The 21,078-nt window shown below is 41.6% G+C and overlaps 1 protein-coding gene across 5 annotated transcripts in view; it reads right to left on the reverse strand.

Moving 5' to 3' along the window:
* Window positions 1–21,078, reverse strand: part of Agbl4 (AGBL carboxypeptidase 4) — a 1,435,759-nt gene that overhangs the window by 41,997 nt on the left and 1,372,684 nt on the right. For 4 of the 5 annotated variants that reach the window (XM_063236476.1, XM_063236475.1, XM_063236474.1 and 1 more), the window contains 2 exons: window positions 8,961–9,113; window positions 6,548–6,710 (listed from right to left, as the gene is read on the reverse strand). In XM_063236476.1, coding sequence (XP_063092546.1) covers window positions 6,548–6,710; window positions 8,961–9,113 — 316 coding nt within the window. Of the gene's footprint in view, window positions 1–6,484; window positions 6,711–8,960; window positions 9,114–21,078 lie in introns of all 5 variants that reach the window. The other variant, XM_063236477.1, reaches the window with a different exon arrangement.

Below are 21,078 nucleotides of genomic sequence, written 5' to 3' on the forward strand. Positions count from 1 at the left end.
GTTGAACCTTGGCAGGGTGACTGATTTTTGTTAGCTAGATGGAGGAAAACCAAGGAGACAAAGTCAAGTAAACCCTGAGTCTCTTCCTAGCCATGAATAACCTATTTAAGACACATCTGAGTGGAAGATGGGGAGGAATTTTCTCTGAAGAAGTTTGATGTTTCTCATTGGGCCAGACATAAGAATTACTGAACAGAGCTAGCATGGTGGCATATGCCTGTAATACCAGCATTCTAAAGCTGAGGCAGAAGGATTGCTGTGAGTTTGAAGGCAGCCTGGGCTACAAAGTGAGTTCAAAGCCAGCCTTCCCTGCAGGGAAACCCTGTCTTGAATGCACGTACACGCGCGCCTGCACACACACACACACACACACACACACACACACACACACTGAATTGAGACTGTTTTGTGACTAGAATTAATTAAAGAACTTTCAATTTCCTGATAGTTATTGAAAGCTCATGAGGCCTGCTAGAGCTTTTAATATCTCTAAATCTGTAATCTATATCCATCTATCTATAAGGAGACAAACAATAAAGGTGCTTTATAATTGCACCTTGTTAGTACTGCATATACAGTGTATCACTGCCGTCTTTCACACTTCTTTCTCCTTCTCTCCTTGGCCTGGCTCTGCCTACTTATTGATCACCGCTGTTTCTGGCCCGACCCCAGCTACCCTCCTATACTTGGACAGAGCATCATCTCCCTGGCATCTGGGCTCTCTCCTGTACTTCTCCTTCTGCCAAGGCTGCTCTGTCTCTTCTTTCTCTGCCTGAATCTCCCTCACCCTAGAGGTCTGAGTCCTAGTTTCTTTTCTTCCTGAAGGTTCTTCCTACTCTTCCCCAGCCAGCTGAGCTTTCATCAGCCAGAGGATTTTATCCACTCCATGAGCCCGTGGGCTCTTTACCTTTCTTTCTCCCTTTCAAAGAATTTTCTTCAAGGTGAGGACCAGGCCATAACTCATCTGTGTCTTTCTAGTGTCCAGTAAGTTTTACTGAGCAAATATCCTCAGTGTCTGTTGTATGTTTGTAGAGTGCGGTCTCAAGTCTGATTCAATTTACTGATGCAGAGTCTTGCATTATCTCTTAGCTGAGCAGACTTTTCTGGGTCCTAATTTCCTGATAGTGATTGGAAGCTCGTGGGGCCTGCCAGAGCTTTTAATATCTTTCAATATCTCTGGATCTATAGTCTATTTCCATCTAACTATAAGGACAATTAAGACCCAGATTATGTGAGTTGGTGTTTTTCAAGAGGAATAATGTACTGGCAGGTTCACATGCTATGGTCCCTGGAGGTGAACACTACTGTGGGCCTACATGAAATATCCCCCAAGATTCCCTGCCTCCCCAGCCACTGTTACCTGATCTCCATGTGGTCACAGCTGTGAGCCAGGGTGGAAACCAGTCTGCCCAAGACCCGTGGTCTCTCTGTTCCCAATGTTTTGCTCATCTATTATGTCAAAGAGCTATTTTCTCTTGGCTTGAAACAGACCATAAACAAAGGCCAGAGAAGCTCTGGGTTACTTTATAATACCAGTTTTAGCACTCTTTTTCGCTTTTTAAATCATTTGAACAGAACATATTTATTACTTGGCAGACCAGTAAAATGTAAATAGAGTTTGCTGAAGAATGATCCAAAATTCTCAGGAATTTATCATTTCAAAACGACAACAAAAACAACAAATGACAGGAAAGAAGGCAAGAGAACTGATATTTTATAGCACTGGGCATGTGTCCAAGGATTCATCTGTTCATGAGTTTCACCATATAACCCTCATAACAATCCTGAGAAAGAAATGAAATCAGAGTAGTTAAGAAACTGAGTTAGGGCTCTCAGCAAGAATGCTATGAAGGAAATGCACACCGAGAACACTGACACCAAAGCTGTATTCTCGTCACAGTGTGACAGAAGAGAATTTCTGGGGCCACCAGCCAGAAAAGCATTTAGACATGGGCCTCTATTAAGTTTTGTTGAAAGCAAGGGCTCTTCCTCCTAAATAACCAAGTAGCTACTCACCTGGATTTGAGATCTCCTTGGAGATCTCATGGAGACCATGAAAGGTCCCCCAATTCAAAATTCTTAAGCTAAAAGAATGAAAGCAGCTGTTGGCTTGGCTTGATTAGCTGGCTAGGGTACTTTTGACTGATTTTCATTATTAGATTAGAAGCTTTTATCTTCATAGAATCAAAAAATGGGTTCTTGATAGCATACATTCATCTAAGAATGGAGTTAGATTTTAGAATTAGAAAAAAATCTTAGGATGTCAGAAATGGAAGAGATCAGAATAGTGATCAAGTTCACATGTAATTTTATTCCCCAACAACTCTGATGAGTAGGAAGCATTAGACATTGAACCTAAGAGAAGAGACAAGGCCTATCAGAGGCCATGTAAAGAATAAAGAATCCAAGTCCCTATTGCTCCCTTCACAGCAATCATTGGGTTAATGACTCAAGCAAAAGAAGTAAAACTTTGTGGCACACAAATATGATTGAGTACCTATCAGTGGCCAGGAGTATTAGGGAGATGAGGATATAGTCAACATTTCTCTCTCCTCATAACCCTGCAGTGTGGGTGCAATTTTTATTTTGTAAGCGGAAATTAGGCTTAGAGTAGTGAGATAACCAGCCCAAGGTCACACAGGTGGGTAAGCATCAGTGACTGATCATTGCTCTAATTCTCTGAGGTAGTGGAGAAGGAAAGCCTGAGAATAGGACGTGGGTTATGTTTAGCTGGTGCTTTTCCAGGGTGGGGGGCATTGAACTGGCAGGTGCATTTGCTCTGGTCCATGACGGGGTGGGCACTACTGTGGGCCTGGAGGAAATATCCCTCAGGATTCTGTCTCCCCAGCCTTTCTCAGATCTTACCCAGCTCCTGCAGCTAACTGATCTAGTCTCCATGCGTCCAGATTACGGGGAGTGCACAGTCAGGGTGACAGACACAAGAACTCATTACAGGAAGCACACATCTCCCAAGGGTCTGAGCCAGCTGATGTTTTGGGAAGATTTATCTTTGACCTTTAACATAAATATAGGGCCTCATTCACACAAATCTTTTCAATGGCTTGACCAATAGTCATTTAATATTTACTTTCTAGTGTATAATTACATATGCTATTTCCTTTAAGCTCATCACAACTCAGTAAAGTTAGGTAGTACACCTTCTCTAACAGGTTAGCAACACTGAAGCCCAGTGAGTTTGTACAATTTGCTTAAGGTGGTTTAGCTAGTAAATGGATGAGCCACAATTTAAATCCAAGCATGTCTAGATCTAACATCTATACTCTTTGCATAACAGTATGCTGTCTAGTGAATATTTTTATCTCATTCCCACACTGAGGGCTAGAAAAATGTGAAAGTCTTCAGCACCTTGTGAGGGCTGAGGAAGCTCGTGTCAGACAGGCTACAGGACTTGCAGAAGGGCGCTCTCTGAGGTGAGGCTGGTGTTGTCACCAGCGTCAGGTCTCCTGACTGTCCGTCTAGAGGACACTGTCTCCCAGACCATATTGCCATTCCCATCAGACCATGTAATTTCTTTTTCTGATTGGGACATGGAGCCAGCAGCCAACAAAGATCACAATCTGTCTGCCTGAAGTCTCTCTGTGTTCTGAGTTTGGAAAAAATGTATTTCAAAGAGGAACCAGGTTAAATAACCTTTGTGGGTACTGAATCAGTCAGTGCTTTGAGGACACAACTCCAATTTCCTGTTTTTAGCCTCTGAACAGCAGAGAAAGGTGGGGTGGCTCCAACAGCATCGTGGCTTCTCTGTTCACCTTGATTCTTTACACTCACTAGTTCCTGTCTCCACTGCCGTCTTCATCCACTTGTTACCAAGGCCGTTCAGTTTAATTAAATATCCTGCAGCACCATCCTGAACTCCCTCCCACAGGATCATCCTCTCAACGCAGGTTCCTGTCTACAGTCAAGTTATCCTTGGAGCCTGAATAACTTTTCACTCCTACTTAAAGCCCTTTTGTTGCTCACTATTGTCTCCATAGTCCAATTTCCTGACTGCCTGCATTCTATTTATCTCTTATGTCTAAAGTTCTCCAACCACATTGGGCCCCTTACAGGTCCTGATGTGCACCTTTCTTTTCCTCTCTTGACTTCGAGGTCTTCTCTCCAGCAACCCATCTCCAATTACACTTGACTAGTTTCTACTCAGTTTCTTTTTTTCTTTGCATCAGGGATAGAACCATGACCTTGTGCTTGCCAGGCAGGCACTTACACCACTGAGCTAAATCCCCAGCCCTCTACTTGGTCTTAAACCTCAACTGAGATATCTCTCTCTCAGGAGGAGAGCCCTGCCTGACTCCCAGGAGGATTTTTCAATTCTCTGTCACCTATATGAAAAGGCCTTCTTCTCACTGCTGCCTTTCCTGTGCTTAGGACTTCACCTGGCCTATGGTAGGCATCCGATATGTACTTGTTAAATTCAAATATCCCACAGCCTTTCAAAATTTCTATGCCACAGAACTTGTCACACATCCTTTAGTTGTCTCGTTCCCCATTTTTCTTAAGTTGAATGGAAGCCCTGTGAGTCTAGCACATGTCTTCTTTGCTCACTCTTCTACCCTAGGTGCCTTGTATGACTCCCGGAGCATCAATCCGATGTTTTACTCTGGAGGAATGACAACTGGATATTGAGGGCCCAAAGCCCTGTGTCTGACCTGAGGAAAGGACGGTCTACTAAAAATACATGTACTTCCATCACAAAAGCACATTCGAAGTGCCAAGAAAGAGTAGGCAAATCCATAAACTGGATGTCACAAACCAGTGCAACACAGTGTGGGCTTCCTCGGGAGGGACTCATGTCTCACTGTGGATTAGGTTGTTGGATCCTCTTTGGTGCACAAGCTCAAATTCCTTTTTCTAGGTAGATTTCTCTGTCTCTTTCATCACAGTGTTGTAGGAGGAAAAGGCAGGTATTCTGTGCGATGTGACTTATGTAAGTATTAAGAATTTAGAGGGTCCTTACAAGTCATAGGCCACATAGCATCACATGTGCCTAGGCTGGGAATGAAACGACACCTAAAGATGGCCAGGATTTTGGAAATCATGGGACTTCTGCCTCAGAGCAGACCCTGTTCTCTTGGCCTTGCTTAAATAAATGGGTATAAAGCAGACTCCAAAAGGACTCTCTCAGTCTCAGCGATTGGGGGAGGGAACTTTGCTCCTAAGATGATTTGTCCGGTGTTCTACAAGGTCTGTGACTCTGCTCCAACCTCTGGCCAAACCATGCTGGGCCCTCCTAGGCATCACCTGGCCTCCCATGTTCCCAGAAAAGAAACTAGGACCGCACCACCCTGCAGCTGACTGGGTCATGATGCTAGCAGAAAAGATGTTTTTCTGCACAGTGTAGTATAAACTCCATAAACACACACTAAGGGTTGAAGAAAAAGTCAAAGGAGCATTTATCCTCCTAGGGAGGGAGAATTTGCATATATAATCAGCTTTCCCACTCTGAATCCAGTCCCCCATAATATCCAAGGACAATGTCATACAGAGGCCATTCAAATATCCTCTTTCTTTTTCCTCCCAAAGATACAATTTGTTTCTCTGAGAAAAATAAGGTTTGTAAAAGGAGAAATGGATCAATCTAAAAATAATGGGATAAATGAAAGCAGAATCTATCACAATCTGTCACAGTTTTGATATAGTGACTTTGAAATTAAAATCAACAGTCAGGAGCTAGAATTGCTAAATAATCCCTTTAACAATCAAGCAATCTAAAAGGTAACCTCTAATTTTTCATGGCAAGCTTAGGGGTTTTCACAGAAATTTTATGAGAAAATTAAGAGGAAAAACAATTTGTGAAAGGAAATACAAAGAAGGATGGATGTGTAGAGAAGGGGAAGGGAAAGGCAGAAAGGTAAGGAAGGACAGAACGGGGAGAAAGAAAAGGAAGGAAGGACAGGGAGAAGAGGAAGAAAGGAGACAGTAAGGACAGGGGAGAGACGGATAAGTAGTGAGGGAAAAGTGAGGGGAGGAGAAGTAAAGAGGGGAGAGGACAGAAGGAAAAGGGAAATGGCGGCAAGAAGAGAAGGGAGAGAGCAGAGCACAAGAAGATAGAGATGAAAGGAAACAGCACCGCACCGCCTGGGTTAGAAGGGTGCCAAGGTTACCAGGCTCCTCTCGGTAACCCTGGGTGGCACGCAGGTTGGGTGCTTACGTACCTTGAATAGCTGAAGGCTCACTTTTGAGAGAGAGAGAGAGAGAGAGAGAGAGAGAGAGAGAGAGAGAGAGATTGAGAGAGAAAGGGAGAAAAAGACAAAAGCAACAGAAATGATATGAGGGCCATGAGTTGCAGGGAACTTGGGGTGTCTTGGAGTTTGGCAGCAGCACTGTTGGAATGTCCATATATATGAAGGTCATATGAAGGTCAGGAGCAAACAGGACAAAACAAAGATGCCACTAGCAGAAGCTATCTCCATCTTTACTGTAGAATTTGGACCTTTTCTAACTGGGTAGCTGATTCCTGACCTACCTAGTAAGTGCTGCCAGGCTTTGGTACTCCTGGTCCAGGGCTGCTGAGAACCTCCAAGGATACAGGCTTCTTCAGTGTAGGGCACGGCCGCTGTGGTGCCCCCTGTGATGTAGCTGTAGAAGGAGACCTCTAGGGTATAACAGTAGGAAGTGTGGTCCAGGAGTCCACCAAGGAAGCGACGCCCAGTTCCTGCTTTCACTGCATCTCTGTTGAAGGACGTGCTAGACTGTGAAAGGTAAGAAAAGAAATTTGTGGCTGGCCACCACTGGCTACTGGATTTTTTTATTTTTTGTATGAGAAATCAAACTCAGGATCTTATAACACTTCTGATCTCAGCTTTCTCACCTGAAAAATGGGCTGTCAATCCTAGGATCATAATGGTGACTGTATAAACAGCAGAATTAAAAGCACTCAACAGAGTTCTTGGGACACAGTTACTGCTACCCAGCAGCTAACTGTGACAATCTGAACGAGGACAGGTGGAGCAGGGAAGAGCAGAGAGGCACAAAATGCAACTCTGTCATGTTAATCAGAACCAAGCTGTGGGCAGGGCTTCCAGCTTTGTAGTATTGTGCATCCCTTTTCGGGCTACAAAAGGACTCTGTGAAGTAAGTGCTGACATTTTGCATCTCTCTGTGCTCACACAGGCGAGGCAAGTAAGTGATACAACAGATTTGAACCCAGGGCTGAGAGTTTCCAGACACCCCCATCCTCCTCACTGCATTATAGACAGCTGAGATTGTGTCCAACATCACAAAATAGTAGAGACTGTAGGGGTTCTGACAGCACTCATCAGAGTGAGGGGAAGAGTAAACAGGGCCATCTCCACTCCTCTGTTCAGATACATGCTCTGCCACCTCTTGATGGTGTGCCAGCAGGCAAGTTGTCTAATTGCCATGGTTTGTTTCCTCATCAGTAAAGTGCAGGGGATAATAACACTTCCTTCTTAGAGCTGAGAGTATTCATTCACTGGTGGTTAGAATGGCAGTCTGTGCAAATCCCCAGAAATCTAAGTAAATGAAGACTCTGATTCTAGTGAGAGGACACATATCATGTTTAGAAGGAAATATGAGAAGCAAAAAAAAAAACCAAACCATGAGAGTTGGGCACTGAGGATCAGAGATAATGATGCCCACAGATAGATGATCTCGAGTCTACTCTTAGGCTCCTGGGGAGCCTGAAAGGCTGGAACAGTATCAAGCAAGTTCAGAAATAAAGCTCCCAGGCAGTGGGTCTTCTGAAGGTCCTGGAAGCCTCACCTCTGTGAGAATCTCTGAGATCTATGACCCACATTTCAAGTCTGCTCTAAAATTTCAGTAGTTTCAGACAGAGAGGGCTGGCCATCCCATACAGTAGTGGTGGCAAATCTATAGCACACATGCTGCAGCTGGCTGTTTGTCATTAAAATCTCTAAAGTGTTCACCACCATTGCTATAGAGGTTCCTACAGAAATAAGCCTGGTGCTTTAATCCCATACTGCAAACAGGCAGCCAAACACTTTCATTGTACCCATATGCGGGGTGACCTTGCACTAGACTCTCAATTTTTCTAGCTCATAAATGTCTTTTGAATATAAAGAGAGGACTGGGACAAACAATTTCCCTGGCCTGACGTTCAAAGATTCTGGGATTCCAAGTATAGTTTACTGCAATGAGAAATTCATCATCTCTCCTAATGTCCAGCCTGAAGCAATGGGCAGGTGAGTTTTCAGCTCATCAACTTCAAAAATTGCTCTGACCTCTGTGGGCCTCTCCCACACTGGCCACATGGAAATAACAAGGCCCAGAGATTTAGTGTCAAAACAAAGGAAAATGTCCCCATATCACAAACTGATCCTCTTTCTTATGATTTCCATCAGTTCTTTTCTAATATTTGAGTTAACATTTTTTCTAGCTCCCACCTCACAGACTCTCCAGCCCTCCTCACTGGGGAGCAGGCAGTAGTGATAACATTCTCTGAAGTTCGTTCAGTTCTCCAGTTCCTACAAGGCATTTTCATATCTACAGCTGCATATTTTCAGATTGGAAGTTTAAAATGCATGCAGGGTGGAAAGTTATCACCCATAATTTACTGACAAAGAAATTGATGCTAAGAAAGGATCCCTTGAGCAGATATCCTGCACTCATACCAAAAGAACTGAGCTGTGTGGAAACAGACATTGGGTTGGGGTCTGACCCATAAGTAGTGCTTTGTGAGTTTCATTTCCTTGTTAATGCTGGAATCAGACCCATTAAACAGACTGCAGCCCCTCAGACAGATCAAAATTACCCATTCAGAGCCTCCCTCCCTGACTGGTAGCCAGCTACTTGGGTTATAGCCATAGCTGGCTTATCTCTATCTTTATAACCCACCCAAGACCTGGCCCAGAGGAGGTGTCTTGTGAAGGTCAAACCTAACAGAACTGAACCAGAAGAAAGGAAGAAGCACAGTGTCAGGCTGGGGGTTTGGGGCTGCTCTGAGAGAACTTGTGACTTACATAGGAGAAGTCTTCAGCATTCTGGCAAAGGAGCTTGGGAAAAATGGCCTGCCTCTGGAACCGTTCCTCATCCTCAAAGATATTGCCGTACATGAAGCCATTCATCATAGTGGAGTGGGCATGGATATCGATGTAGAACTCCAGGCTTGTTTGCTGTTGAGGGAAATGTTAATCAATGAGAAGTCTGGGGCCATAGAACGCACCTTAAAGGGACCAGACACTGTACATACATTACCCCCTCACACACACGCACCTTTTCATTTTGGTACTGGGGATCAAACTCAGGACTTTGCACTTGCCAGGCAGGTGCTTATGCTGTTGAGCTAAATCCCTGGCCCTACACACACACACACACACACACACAGCAGATTTAACAGCTATTTGTAATCTGATTGGAGGGGTTGAGAGAACGAAGATCATTGCCCTCAGGCTCTGGAAGCCGGAGCATCTTCCGTATCACTTTTTAGAGATCTGTGGAAGGTAGGAGGTTTCTGTCAGGTTGATTCATGCTTTTACTTACTCAGAACAGTTAATGTATCCATGATTAGACATTAGTGAAATTTATTTCTCTGATTAATGAGAAATACCTTTCAGGTAGCATATTTGTTTTGGGCCTCTGCACAATTGGGCCATAATTTGCCATTTCTAGCTGGGGGACCTGGTATAAATCATGATCCCAATTGAGCCTCAAATTTCTTATCTGAAAAACGGTATTTTTATTCCAAATTCAGAGAGTTATGTGAACCAAAAACAGTAATAATGCTTAATATCATTTCCTGTATTTCTAATGCCTTCCAGGCACTGTTCTGGGAGTTTTATTTTAGGCAATTTTACTTCTTTTATTTAATCTTGTCTCACAATGCCACACCTATTCCCCAATAATATATATATATGGCTTATTCATGGGAGACTTTGTCATCTATAAATGATGGTGACTAATTTTTCTGCTCTCTACTTACACATATTGAAGTCACTTCCCAGTTTGACAAGGTATTATTTGTTAACTTTCCCTGAGGGTAAGAGAATCAGCTATAAAGAGCTCAGTGCTTTAGGCAAAGGATGTTCAGTAACTGGATTCAGGATGACTGAACAAATGACCCCAAAGGCATTACTCCAGATACTGCACTGCACTGGCAGAAATTGGAGGGCTTTTAGGGATTTGATCTTCAATATCTCTCATACAAACTTTCCCTTTCTACATGCCAGTCTATTATATGTCTATTAATTCTTTCTGAGAATAACAGAGGAACCGCATGTGGAAGGAATCTCCTTACACTTGTGGAATAACTGGAACTGACGCCCAGGCTTGCTGACCTTCGAAACAATCAACTTGTCCTCTTCAGTGGCCAACAATAGCAAGAGCTAGGACAAACCTAGCCATCTACCCATCTCCTTTCTAGTACACAGTCCTGGGAAGACGACAAGCCCACATTTAGAAGGATTTTCCCTCTGTGGGACACTTCCAAACGAAGTTAAACTCAAATGAAAACCATGTTGCTTCTAGAATGTGAGCTTGATGACTGTCATTTCATTTGCCTCAGAGTTGAAGTAAAAAATTATGTCTTGCCGAGCTCCCAGTTCTCTGGGTAGTGTAAGCAGTCTTTTGAGAGAAACAAGATGCACTGCTCTGTGTGATATTAAACTCATCATTTTCAGCTTTGGAGGTGGAATACACAATGATTCAACTGGAGCCCTATAAAAGTCATCTTTGCAATTTTATTTTCTTCAATTGTCTGTCTTTTCCTCTGAGCTTTTGATGAGCCACCCAGGAAAGGAGGAGGTAGAGAGATGACTTGGAAGATGTGTGAGGAAAACAGCAATTTATATGTCTGAATGTCAGGAGTGAGACAGCGCCTTGGAAATCAGTTTCTCTGACCCTGCTCAGATCAGCGCTGAGTGGGGATGTGCTTGCTTAAGGCTACCCAGGAAACTACTGAAGGAGCAAAAATGACCAGGTTCTTCCGATGGCCATTTGGACGTGGCATCCACTGTGCCCCACACCTGTGAGCAAATGTGAGTTTGCTTTCAATAACCAGGTGAACTATAATTGATTGATTTGTATGTTTCAAAAGCAGAAAGATATGGAACAATTCATAGTAGAAAAAAAAACCCAGAAAAACTAAAAACCTCCTTCCACTGTACCCTCCAGTCACCCACTTTTGTGGTCCAAGGGTAACCAGTGTTATCAGGTTGGCATTATCTGTTAGTGTACAGTTTGTGTATATGTATGTACTAGTACTTATTGCTACCACTCCCAGCACTCTAAACACACACTCAGCGTTTTGTTTTTGTTTTGTTTTGTTTTGTTGTTTTTCTGAATACAACTTGGAGGACATTCTCAGTAAACAGGTACTTCATTCTTTTTAAATACTGTTATATGCTAGATATACTATACTAAATGTTGTATACTATGTTATATACTAATTCCTGTTAAATACTAGATATCTCATAAAAACTTTACACCTTCCTAGATGGGACTTCGAGAAGGTGGCTGGATTATCGAGTGCTACAGCTGCCCTGCTGTTAGGAGGTGGCCCCTGGTTAAAAGCAGGCCACCAGAATTGTAACCTGGAAGGACACACCGTATCTCCCTTCCCAGCTGCTCACATGTTTTCTCTGCTTCCTGGCCACCACCATGGTGTGAGCATTTTTTCTCTACCCAGGTCTTTTACCATGCCATTTCTATTTAAGCCTACCAAACTTGGGCTGAAACACAAGAACTATGAGCCTAAATAAACTTTTTAAAATTGCAAGTGTTGAGTACTTTATCCCAGCTACCAGAGAAGACATAAACTACTAGTTCCCTGTTGACAGATAGTTAAGGTATTTCTGACTTTTCTTGTTACAGTATTTTAGTGATGGACTTTGTATGTACATCACTATACTCATGTAAGTCCTGGGGATGAAATTACTAGATCTCATGTACAGTTCAGTTGTGATAAACATTGACAGACTGACCTTAGAAGTACACTACTACCTGTATTCCAGTGTCTCCTTTTCAATTACTTGGTAACATGAATGGAATCAAAGCTTCTGATAATTATCAATTTGGTGACTGAAAAATGATATTTAAGGTTAAATTTCAATCTGATTTTCTTTGAGTATAATTTTCTTTATTTGATGGCTTAGTGTCTTTTCATGTGTTTAAAATGACTCGATTTTTTTCTATAAGCTGTCTGTTCATTTCCTTTGTCCAAGGTAAGAATTAGGCTGTCGGCCTTTATTTACTACTAACTTATATTAGTTATTAGTTATTCAGAGAAATTAGTCTTTATGTGTAGTATAAAAATGTTTGTCACTTGTTCTTTTAGTTGACTTCTACTAGTACATTTTCCCATGCAGAAAGTTTTAAATGATCGGTCTCTTAGTCATGGTCTAGTTGCCTATACACAATAACCAATACCCCTAACTAAAAAGAGGACAGGTTTATTTTGATTCACAGTTACAGACCCTGGTCAGGTGGCTCCAAGCCAGACACAATGTGGCGAAAGAGCCTGCTCAGAGGAAAGCTGCTCATGTCGTGGTGGCCCAGGATGCAGAGAAAGTGGGGAAGAGCGAGGCAGGAGATGCACCCATCCAGGTCAGAATCCCAGTGACCCGTCTCTTCCAGCCAAGCCCCACTTCCTAATAGCACATTCAGCTTTGGACTCAAGAATGAGTTAATCCACTAATACGTACGATGGCCCCATGATCCAATCACCTTCCAAAATCTCAGCATTTGAACACATGAGACTCTTTTTTTTTTCTTTCTTTCTTATTTTTTTTTCTTTTTTATCGGTACCGGTGATCAAACTCACGACCGCCTGCTTGCAAGACAGGTGCTTGTGCACACATGAGACTCTTGATGGGCAATTTAGATCTAAGCCATTATAGTCTCATTTATCAATATTTTCTTTTGAGGTTTCTGGGTTGAATTCTTTAATTTTTTCTTGTTTCTTTTAAATACTTTGTATTTTTGTTTACACAAATATAAGGGTCTGAGGTAAAGCATAAATTTTATTGTCCCAATATCATTTATTGAATTGTGTATCTTTCTTCTATTGACTTGAAAAGTCATTTTTATTATATACATTTTTCTGTTTGGGTTTAGTTTTGGACTTCCTGTTTTGTTCTAGTCATTTGTCTGTTCATATGTCATTTCATGCAGTTCTAATTATTTTCTCTTTATAACTTTTTATAAAAATTGGAGAACTGGCATGACCTCATTATGCTGTTTCTTCTGAACTTTCATGGTTTTTCTTCTATATGATCTTTATGATTATCTTATTTAGTTTTCTTCATCCTATAAATATTTATAATATCATATTGAATTCAAAATAACCTAAGAAGAATTCCATCATGACTTTGAGCTTTCCCATCAAAGAACGTTTTGACTTCCTGTTCCTTTAAGTTTTCTTTTGAGTATAACAGGAAAATTTTAAAGGTTTCTTCATATAAACTTCTTTTTTATATCAAGGAAGTTTATATTTTCAGTTGCTGTTATAAATGTGATGTTTTCTTCCATTACAGTCTTCTCACTGGTGTTTCTCTGTAAATGGAAAGGCTTTTGTTTTCAACAAATGGAGTTAGTATTCATACATTTCACTAACTCTGTTATTATTGCTTATAATTTCAAATTTGATTTTCTTGTATTTCATTTGCTTATTTACTCAGGAAATGCTGAATAGTTACTATGTGTAAGATAATGTTCTAAGCCAGAGAATACTCGGACACTAGGAACAGCAATGCATATAATAAAATATTCTTCATCTCAGTTGACCTTTTATGGTGAGAAAAAGAAAATAAATCAATTAATGCATATATAAGATATCAGGAAGTATATTAATGGCATTGAGAACCCAAAATAGACTAAAGAATCAGAAAATAATAGAAGTTCTAGAAAAACAAAGATGTGAGTGAAACAGGAGAGCTAGCAATAAGGATATAAGGTAAAAGAGTCTTTCAGGTTCTTCATTAGCAGAAATCAATGCAAGGTCACTTGGAGCTTGAGGAGTACCAGGGAAGAAGGGAAGATGCTTGAGAAGCGGAATGAGCAAAGGCGTGGTATTTCCCCTATGATTCCATCACTTGCTCATTAATTTTATTACTTTTTCAGCTGCTAACTTCTTTTTCATATCTAACTGCACATGCTACTAACTCCAAACAATGTGAAGGGTTAGTTGACTTATAAGATTTCTTTTCCCCCTTGAGGTTTTAGAGACTGGAAATAGGGTAAAACATGTTTATGAAACTTAATAAAATGGGGCTTGATTTTGAAGTGTAAATTCTTTTTCTTTTTTATTATACATATACATATACTTTTCTAGGAATTAAAAAGACATATGGATACATAATAATTATGTTTTGTCCCTAAGTAGATTTTATGGACATGGGTTGAACTGGTTTGGATGAAATATGAAAAGCAGAAATAGAATTTCTTGCCCTTATTCTAATGTTAGTATCATTTGTGACCACTTACCTACCAATAACAACTCTTCTTGTTTCAGTTTTCTCAACTATAAAAAATGTAAATGGATGAGATAGGGAAGACTTCAACTTTATAAATCTCTTGTTCTCTACTTAACTTCTGGCTTGGGGCTTGATATCAGTATTTGTTACAGTATACGTTGACTGATAAGTGTGAGTGCCTATGAACTCATCAGGACAGGGCCAGGTCTGATTCAAGGCCTCATAATCTCTTGCTTAGACTACTGTTATGGTAGCTTCTTAACTGATCTCCTTGGAATTTCAAAGTAATCTTTTTACATGCAAATTAACTATGTTGCTTACCTAGTTAAAACTGGTTTATAGCTGCCTGTTACTCACAGGATAGAGTTCAAGTTCTTTTATACATTTTAGAAGCTCTTGTAAGATCTGTTCTCTGTTCTAGACCCAGCTCTGGTATTCTATAGTTTGGTTTTCTACAGTCTAGCCATGTTGAGCTACATAGAGCATCTTGACTACATGCTTCATGATTTTTGTCTCCACATTCACAAACACCATCTTGTCTGTCTGGAAAAATACTTTCTTAGGTTCTTTATCTGGTTAACTCTTATTTGGACCTAAAATTTAAAAAAGAAATTTGATAGATGTTTGCCAGTCCCATTTCCCAATCTCTTTGCCATTTGGTTGGGATAAAATGATGTCCACAAGGACACGATACCCAATACCTATAGCTTCAAGCAGAAAAAGTTTATTTTTGCTAACAGTTTGTAGAGGTTTCAATTCATAAAGGATTAGTTCCAAAGCAGGGAGACATGACAGAAGAGCATGGCAGGGGAGGGTTGCTCCTGACATGGCAGACAGGAAGCAAGGAGAGAGTGAAGGGAGGACTGGGGAAGAGATAAACCCTTCCAGGCCAGGCCCATTGACCTGCCAGGTTCAACCAGATCTCACTTTCTAATAGCAAATCAGCCACAAACTTAGCAGTGGGCTAATCCACTGATGATTGTCACGCCCCATGATCCAATCACCTGCCCAAATCCCGACTTAGGAGCGTATGAGCTTAGGGGGACATCTAGATATAAACCATAACAAATGGGACATAAACAGTAGTGACAACTGCTGTGTTAGGTCTTTGCTATAAGATTCATACACAGTGAACCACATTCTCTCTTTCTCATTTGAGTGAAAATTATATGTAATAATTATAGCATCACCTGAAGGAAGACACATGATCCTCAGGAAGCACTTAGAGCAGCGCTGGAAAACCTATGGGATGCATGCCTCAGTGGCTGTTTGTTATCACTGAAAACTCTAAAAGCCTGCTGCCATCACTGAATTAGAGGAAAATAGCCAAGGGTGTCCCAGACCTGTCTCCGACCGATGTGAGAGAGAAATGAATCTTCAGAGTATTAAGCTACTGAGATTTGATGATGCTTTGTTTAAGCAGCTACTATTATTCACCTTGTTTAGTACAAAAATCTCAATTCAAAAAGCATTATTCTTATCTCTCAGTCTGGATGATCAGCCTCCTCTACATGGTATTGTAATTCTGTTTTTATTTCCTTGCCCAATTAGGAGGTGAGTTCTTTGAGGGCAGAGATCATACACTGCTGATTTTTAAAACTTCACGGGACTGTAGCAAAGCTTGGAAAGTTGTTGTGAATGATTTCATGAAGTAATGAGTGATAAATTAACCATGAAAGGAGGAGTGAATTAATGAATGGACAAATGCATTTAAAACTCTTTGTAGCAATGGAATGAAGTACTTTTCTGTGACCATTCAAGATCCCAGAGATGTTGGAAATTCAAGGCCTTTAATTATAACTTGGGAATAAGAATAGAAGGGAGGGGGCCTTCTCTGTTCTTTCCTTCCAAACTTAAGAGCCTTAATTAAAACCAAGTGATGAAGGGCTGTCCCCTTGCCAGCAGCCAACAGCTCATCCTGCAATCAGGGGCCTAAAGAGTAAATTAAAATCAGAGCCAATAAAATTAAAACTACCTTGGGGCATATTTGTAACATAATTTAGTGTGGAGTTGCTTCCTCCTAGACACCAGGGAGGAAATGGGTTTTCTTTCTACATTCTGAGCTGCTTCCTGCTTTGTTTCATTTCTCTCAAGGCAAAACCTGAGCTAGGTGGCTGTGACATGGCACTGAAGCCTTCACACTGGGGCGGTACTCCAGACTTTATCACTATTAATCTAGTGAAGCAAAGGCCATCCAGGGAGACTCAATTCAGGAAACACAGGGGATGTTATCAGATCTGGAGACCTGAAAAAACTGAACTTGCAATAGGACAGCAGTGAGTTCAGAAGTGTGAGCTTTGTTACTGCTTTGCAGAGGAGGGATGGAACAGAGAGCTCAGTGACTAGCTCAGCTTTACACAGCAAAAGTGGCGAGTTGGGACTGACATGCTGGCTCCTGACTATGAGGCTCCACTCCCTGTCTGCACTGTGTTCTCAGGAGTCTGCAGCCTAGGCAGGCAATGTCCTGGCCACAGTCAGGCAGATTCCTCAGCCCTGGGCTGTGGGATGGAGCAGTCTGGGGACCGCTGGACTTGGCCTCTCAGGACACTGCAGTGAACCTGCTGGAAGTGCCAAGAACTTCTACACAACTCCCTCACAGGAAAAAGTTTCTCCCATGGAATCTGAACAGACAAATCCCAAATCTTTGCCAATCTTTGCTATCAAATAAAACATCTCCCCGTCTGTTTTTTAAAGATGTAAAAGCTATTTCTGGAAGTTAGAGGAAACAAAACAAAATCATTCTTTTATAACAATAAAGAAAATCAAATAAACAAAAGTAACTGAAAGGTTTTTTATTATGCATGATGAAGGTCTCTGGACTACCACAGTTACGTCTTCCTTCCTTGGGTGTGTTCTGAATGTGCCTGGACAGAAATTCCTGGCAAAAAAAGAATGTGCTAAATCAAGGGGGAAGAGAGGGGTGACTACATAAGAAACCCCGGCAGAGCTGGGCAAGGAAGGAAGGAAGGAAGGAAGGGAGGGAGGGAGGGAGGGAGGGATGGAGGGAAGGGAGGGAGGCAAGTCCAGGTGTCTTGCCCAGGGAACCAGAGGGTAGGCCTTGGCCATTTCCTCTCCGGCTTCTCTCCATCTCACACGCCTGCCTTACAGAGTTCTTGTTGCTTCTCAGGCTCACTCTTGTCACTCTCACACTCTTCTGCTCTGTGCTTTTGTGTTTGCTCTGCCTTTAAGTGGAAGTGCTAATTCTCTATCCTCCTTTCTCCACCCTGATAGCAACTGGTTCAACCTTCACTGCCCAAACCAAATAGTCCCTTGACAGAGAAGACCTCCTTAATGTTTCCAGAATGACAGCTCCTTTTTTTGAACTCCCACAGAATTTTAGATTGAATTTTGTTAAAATATACATTTTCATTAGGCAAATAAGTGTGCCAAGTGTTATCAATATTATAGGGAGCTAAATTAAATAGAGGGCAGTCAGATAGGGTTAAGTCCTCAAAGGAGCCAGTGCAGAAGACCAGATACCTTGTCAGGGAGACAGACACCCTCTGCTGTGGGCCAGGTCTCAGGGCAAAAGATCAAACAAATGCACCCATTTATTTCCTAAAGGTAAACATCAGGTTGATATTCTAAATAGGTATCAGATCACCTTCAGGAAGCCAGATACCGTTAGACCCATCCCTCTACAAGCAGAGCCCCAGGTATATTTCATGCCCATTTGCTAGGTGACTCGCATCCCTATTTGATCCTGATTTAATCAATATTACCTGAACAGTTATGCTTTCAGTCTTACTGGTTGACCATAGTTTTGTTGCACTTCATGCCCACCTTGTAGTTTCCCATTTTTCCCCCACCTTGGATCTACCTCACCTCATGGTTTTGCTCTATGAAAATCCCTGGAAAAGGCAGGGTCCTTGGCAACCTACTTGGCAGCCATTCTGTCTCTCAGACAGAAGCTTTGTTTCCGTAATAAATATATTCTGCTCTTAACCTCCCTTGTTCCTAAAATTCATTGTTTGATTTTAGAGAACAAGAATCGTACTGGACATCTAGAAGGTGGGAGTTTCTTGCTGCTATATTAATAGGGCCCACAAGGTGAACAAGAGAACTAAAGTTCCCATCTTTATGTAGCTGATATCCATGTTGGGATGACAGCCAATAGACAGCCACCGGACAAGGTAAGGAGCTTCATACCAGGAAGGTATGAAGAAGAGCCAGAGGAGGGTAGTCAAGGGCAGATTCTACCTCAGGTAGTATCATCACATGGAAGACTTCTGAGCAAAGCCTCAAAAGACACAGCTGTTTGCAGTGTCTATGTTTGAATGTCTACTTTGTATTCTTTGATACTGTGATTTGAGCAACTATTTCCAAGATGATAATATGTAATCTATTAACAGGTGATTTCTTACTGTTATGTTTTTTTTTTTTTTTGTAGTTCTGTATTATGTGTAACCTTACACTGCTTTGTTTTGTTTTGTGTTTTTCTCTTTTTCCTCTTAAATAAAAAAAAAAAAAAGATTGTTAGATTCAGCCATTCAAAAAAATTTGGCATGCTGGGAGTAATGTGCACATCTGTAGTTCTAGCTACTAAAATGAAACAAAACAAAATTAATGTGATCCAAAAAGCACTGGCAAAAGAGTTGTGGGCAAATAAATACCCTGAAGCAAGAATAATTGCCACATTTTCTAAGGCCAGAAGGAAGGCCCATGGCTGGATTTTGATATACCTGGAAATTAGCTCCAGAGGTTTGCAGGGTCTGAATTAGGCAGGGCCTTACAGGTCAAGCCTGGAGTTCGGAGTTTGGGGTTTAGAGTTTGGAGTTTCTCCTCAGTAGAGCTGAAAGCCATTTCATAGAGTAGTGGCAGCAGAGATGAAGATAGACTTGGTAAAAATTTTGGTCACCTCCATAGGCCTCCACATGTGTTGCATCTAGCAAGCATCAAAGATGAAACAAAAGTCTGTGACTTGAGAAACTGGTAGCTAGTTGTGGACTGTACAGGATGTGGCTTGTCTAACTGTGGTAGATCCCCACGGGGGTGGTTAATGGTAAGGAAACTGAGAATTCTGATATGGATTTCCACAGTTTGAAATGACCATTTGATGAAGTGACTGCACTGAAAGTGTCAAGTAGACAATTATGCAGGTATATCTTTAAGAGGCGGGCATCATTAGCATACTGGTGTTCTTTACTAGCACTGGGAGAGTGAGTCTGGGCCAAAAAGACATCCCTGGACTGAATCCAGAGCTCTCTAAAATTGCGAATTTGGAGAGAGGAAGAATAAGAGATGGTGAAATTGATAGGGGAACAGAAAGAAGAGGAAAGTGCAGTTTTCATAAAAACCACCACCACCAACAAGAAAAGTAAGTTTTAAGAAGGAAGATGTGGCGTGTAAACTCCTACAGAACTAGCACAGTGTGTGGTTCACTTCTGCAGCCATAGGGTATAAAATAGGATTCTGCAATTTAGAGTGACTAAGTTAATAAGTTAATGTACACTGGACACAGAGCAAGGAGCAATGAAGCATGTGGCAACGGGAGGTCTCAGCGCCTGGATTCGCTGTGGACGGGCTAATAATGCTATAACTCTATGTGCCAAGCATTCATGAATCTTCCCACAAACTTATCAGACAGAAACATCACTTACAAATAAGGAATTTCTGGATTAGAAAGGTTAAATAACTTGCAAGGGACTCCAGTCTGGCACTGCAATCCATGCACTTAACTATGACACAATTGGAGCTGATGACATAGAGTACCTTCAGGTATAATCCTGTGACTGTTATGACATCTTACGAGATAAACACTGTTATCACATGAGGAAATCAAGGCAAGGAGCTCTCAAGCGGTGCCTCTTAGATTCAATTCCAAGTCTTTGTGACCTAGGACTCAGCTCTTTATTTCAGGCTACTCAGGAAGGGACGGTTCCTGCACATGCAGCCCCTTTGGGTTCAGCATAATCAACTTTAGGCCAAGGAAAACTTGTGAGAGTAATGCTTAGGTGAGGTGAAAATGCAATCCTAGCAGCCACACAAAAACTAAAATCATGTTTTTTCTATCTGCAATACATTTCTCACATCTGTCTCTTCTTGGAAAAGTCAAATCTGCATGGGAACAGGGCATTTCTGCATCTTCTTCTAGGTCTAGGCCCTTGCTTTGGTCTCCCTCCTCTACCTCTATGCCTAAAATAAACAGGAAAGATGGAAAGCTCAGCACAGGAGGGTTCCCTAGTTACATCAGCCATTGATTTATAATTCTGGACCCTCGGTCAAGGAAGAACTCTGTGACCTCTGCCTCTTGCTCTTTATGTCAGTGACTGGTGATCCCAATAATGACCATAGCAATGATTATACAGGCAGTCTCGTGAGAGTAGAGTAGTTTAGGCTTCTGTTCTACTTGGCTTCATGTCAATTTAGCTGTGGGTGAACTTTACAACCTGTAGAAGTCATTTTCCTTCTCTGAGCCTCAGTATTCTCACCTGGAAATTAAAATTAATATTCTCAAGCACACAGAAATATTATGAAGTTAAATGAGGTAACTGACAAAATGCCTGGCAGTTTCTGTTCAATTACACAGTGATGTTATGTGCAGGTACAGTGCTTTGGTCTTGGGGATGTGGACCTCCTGGAGCTCAAAACCTGGTGGGGAAGATGGAGACTTCGCAAGTAACTGTATGTGCCACAGGGGACTTGAAGGAGAGGTGCAAGATTTATAGCA

This window comes from Cavia porcellus, unplaced genomic scaffold (genome assembly GCF_034190915.1).
Source record: "Cavia porcellus strain 051 isolate PalLab524CR breed Dunkin Hartley unplaced genomic scaffold, mCavPor4.1 scaffold_25, whole genome shotgun sequence".
Taxonomy (NCBI): domain Eukaryota; kingdom Metazoa; phylum Chordata; class Mammalia; order Rodentia; family Caviidae; genus Cavia; species Cavia porcellus.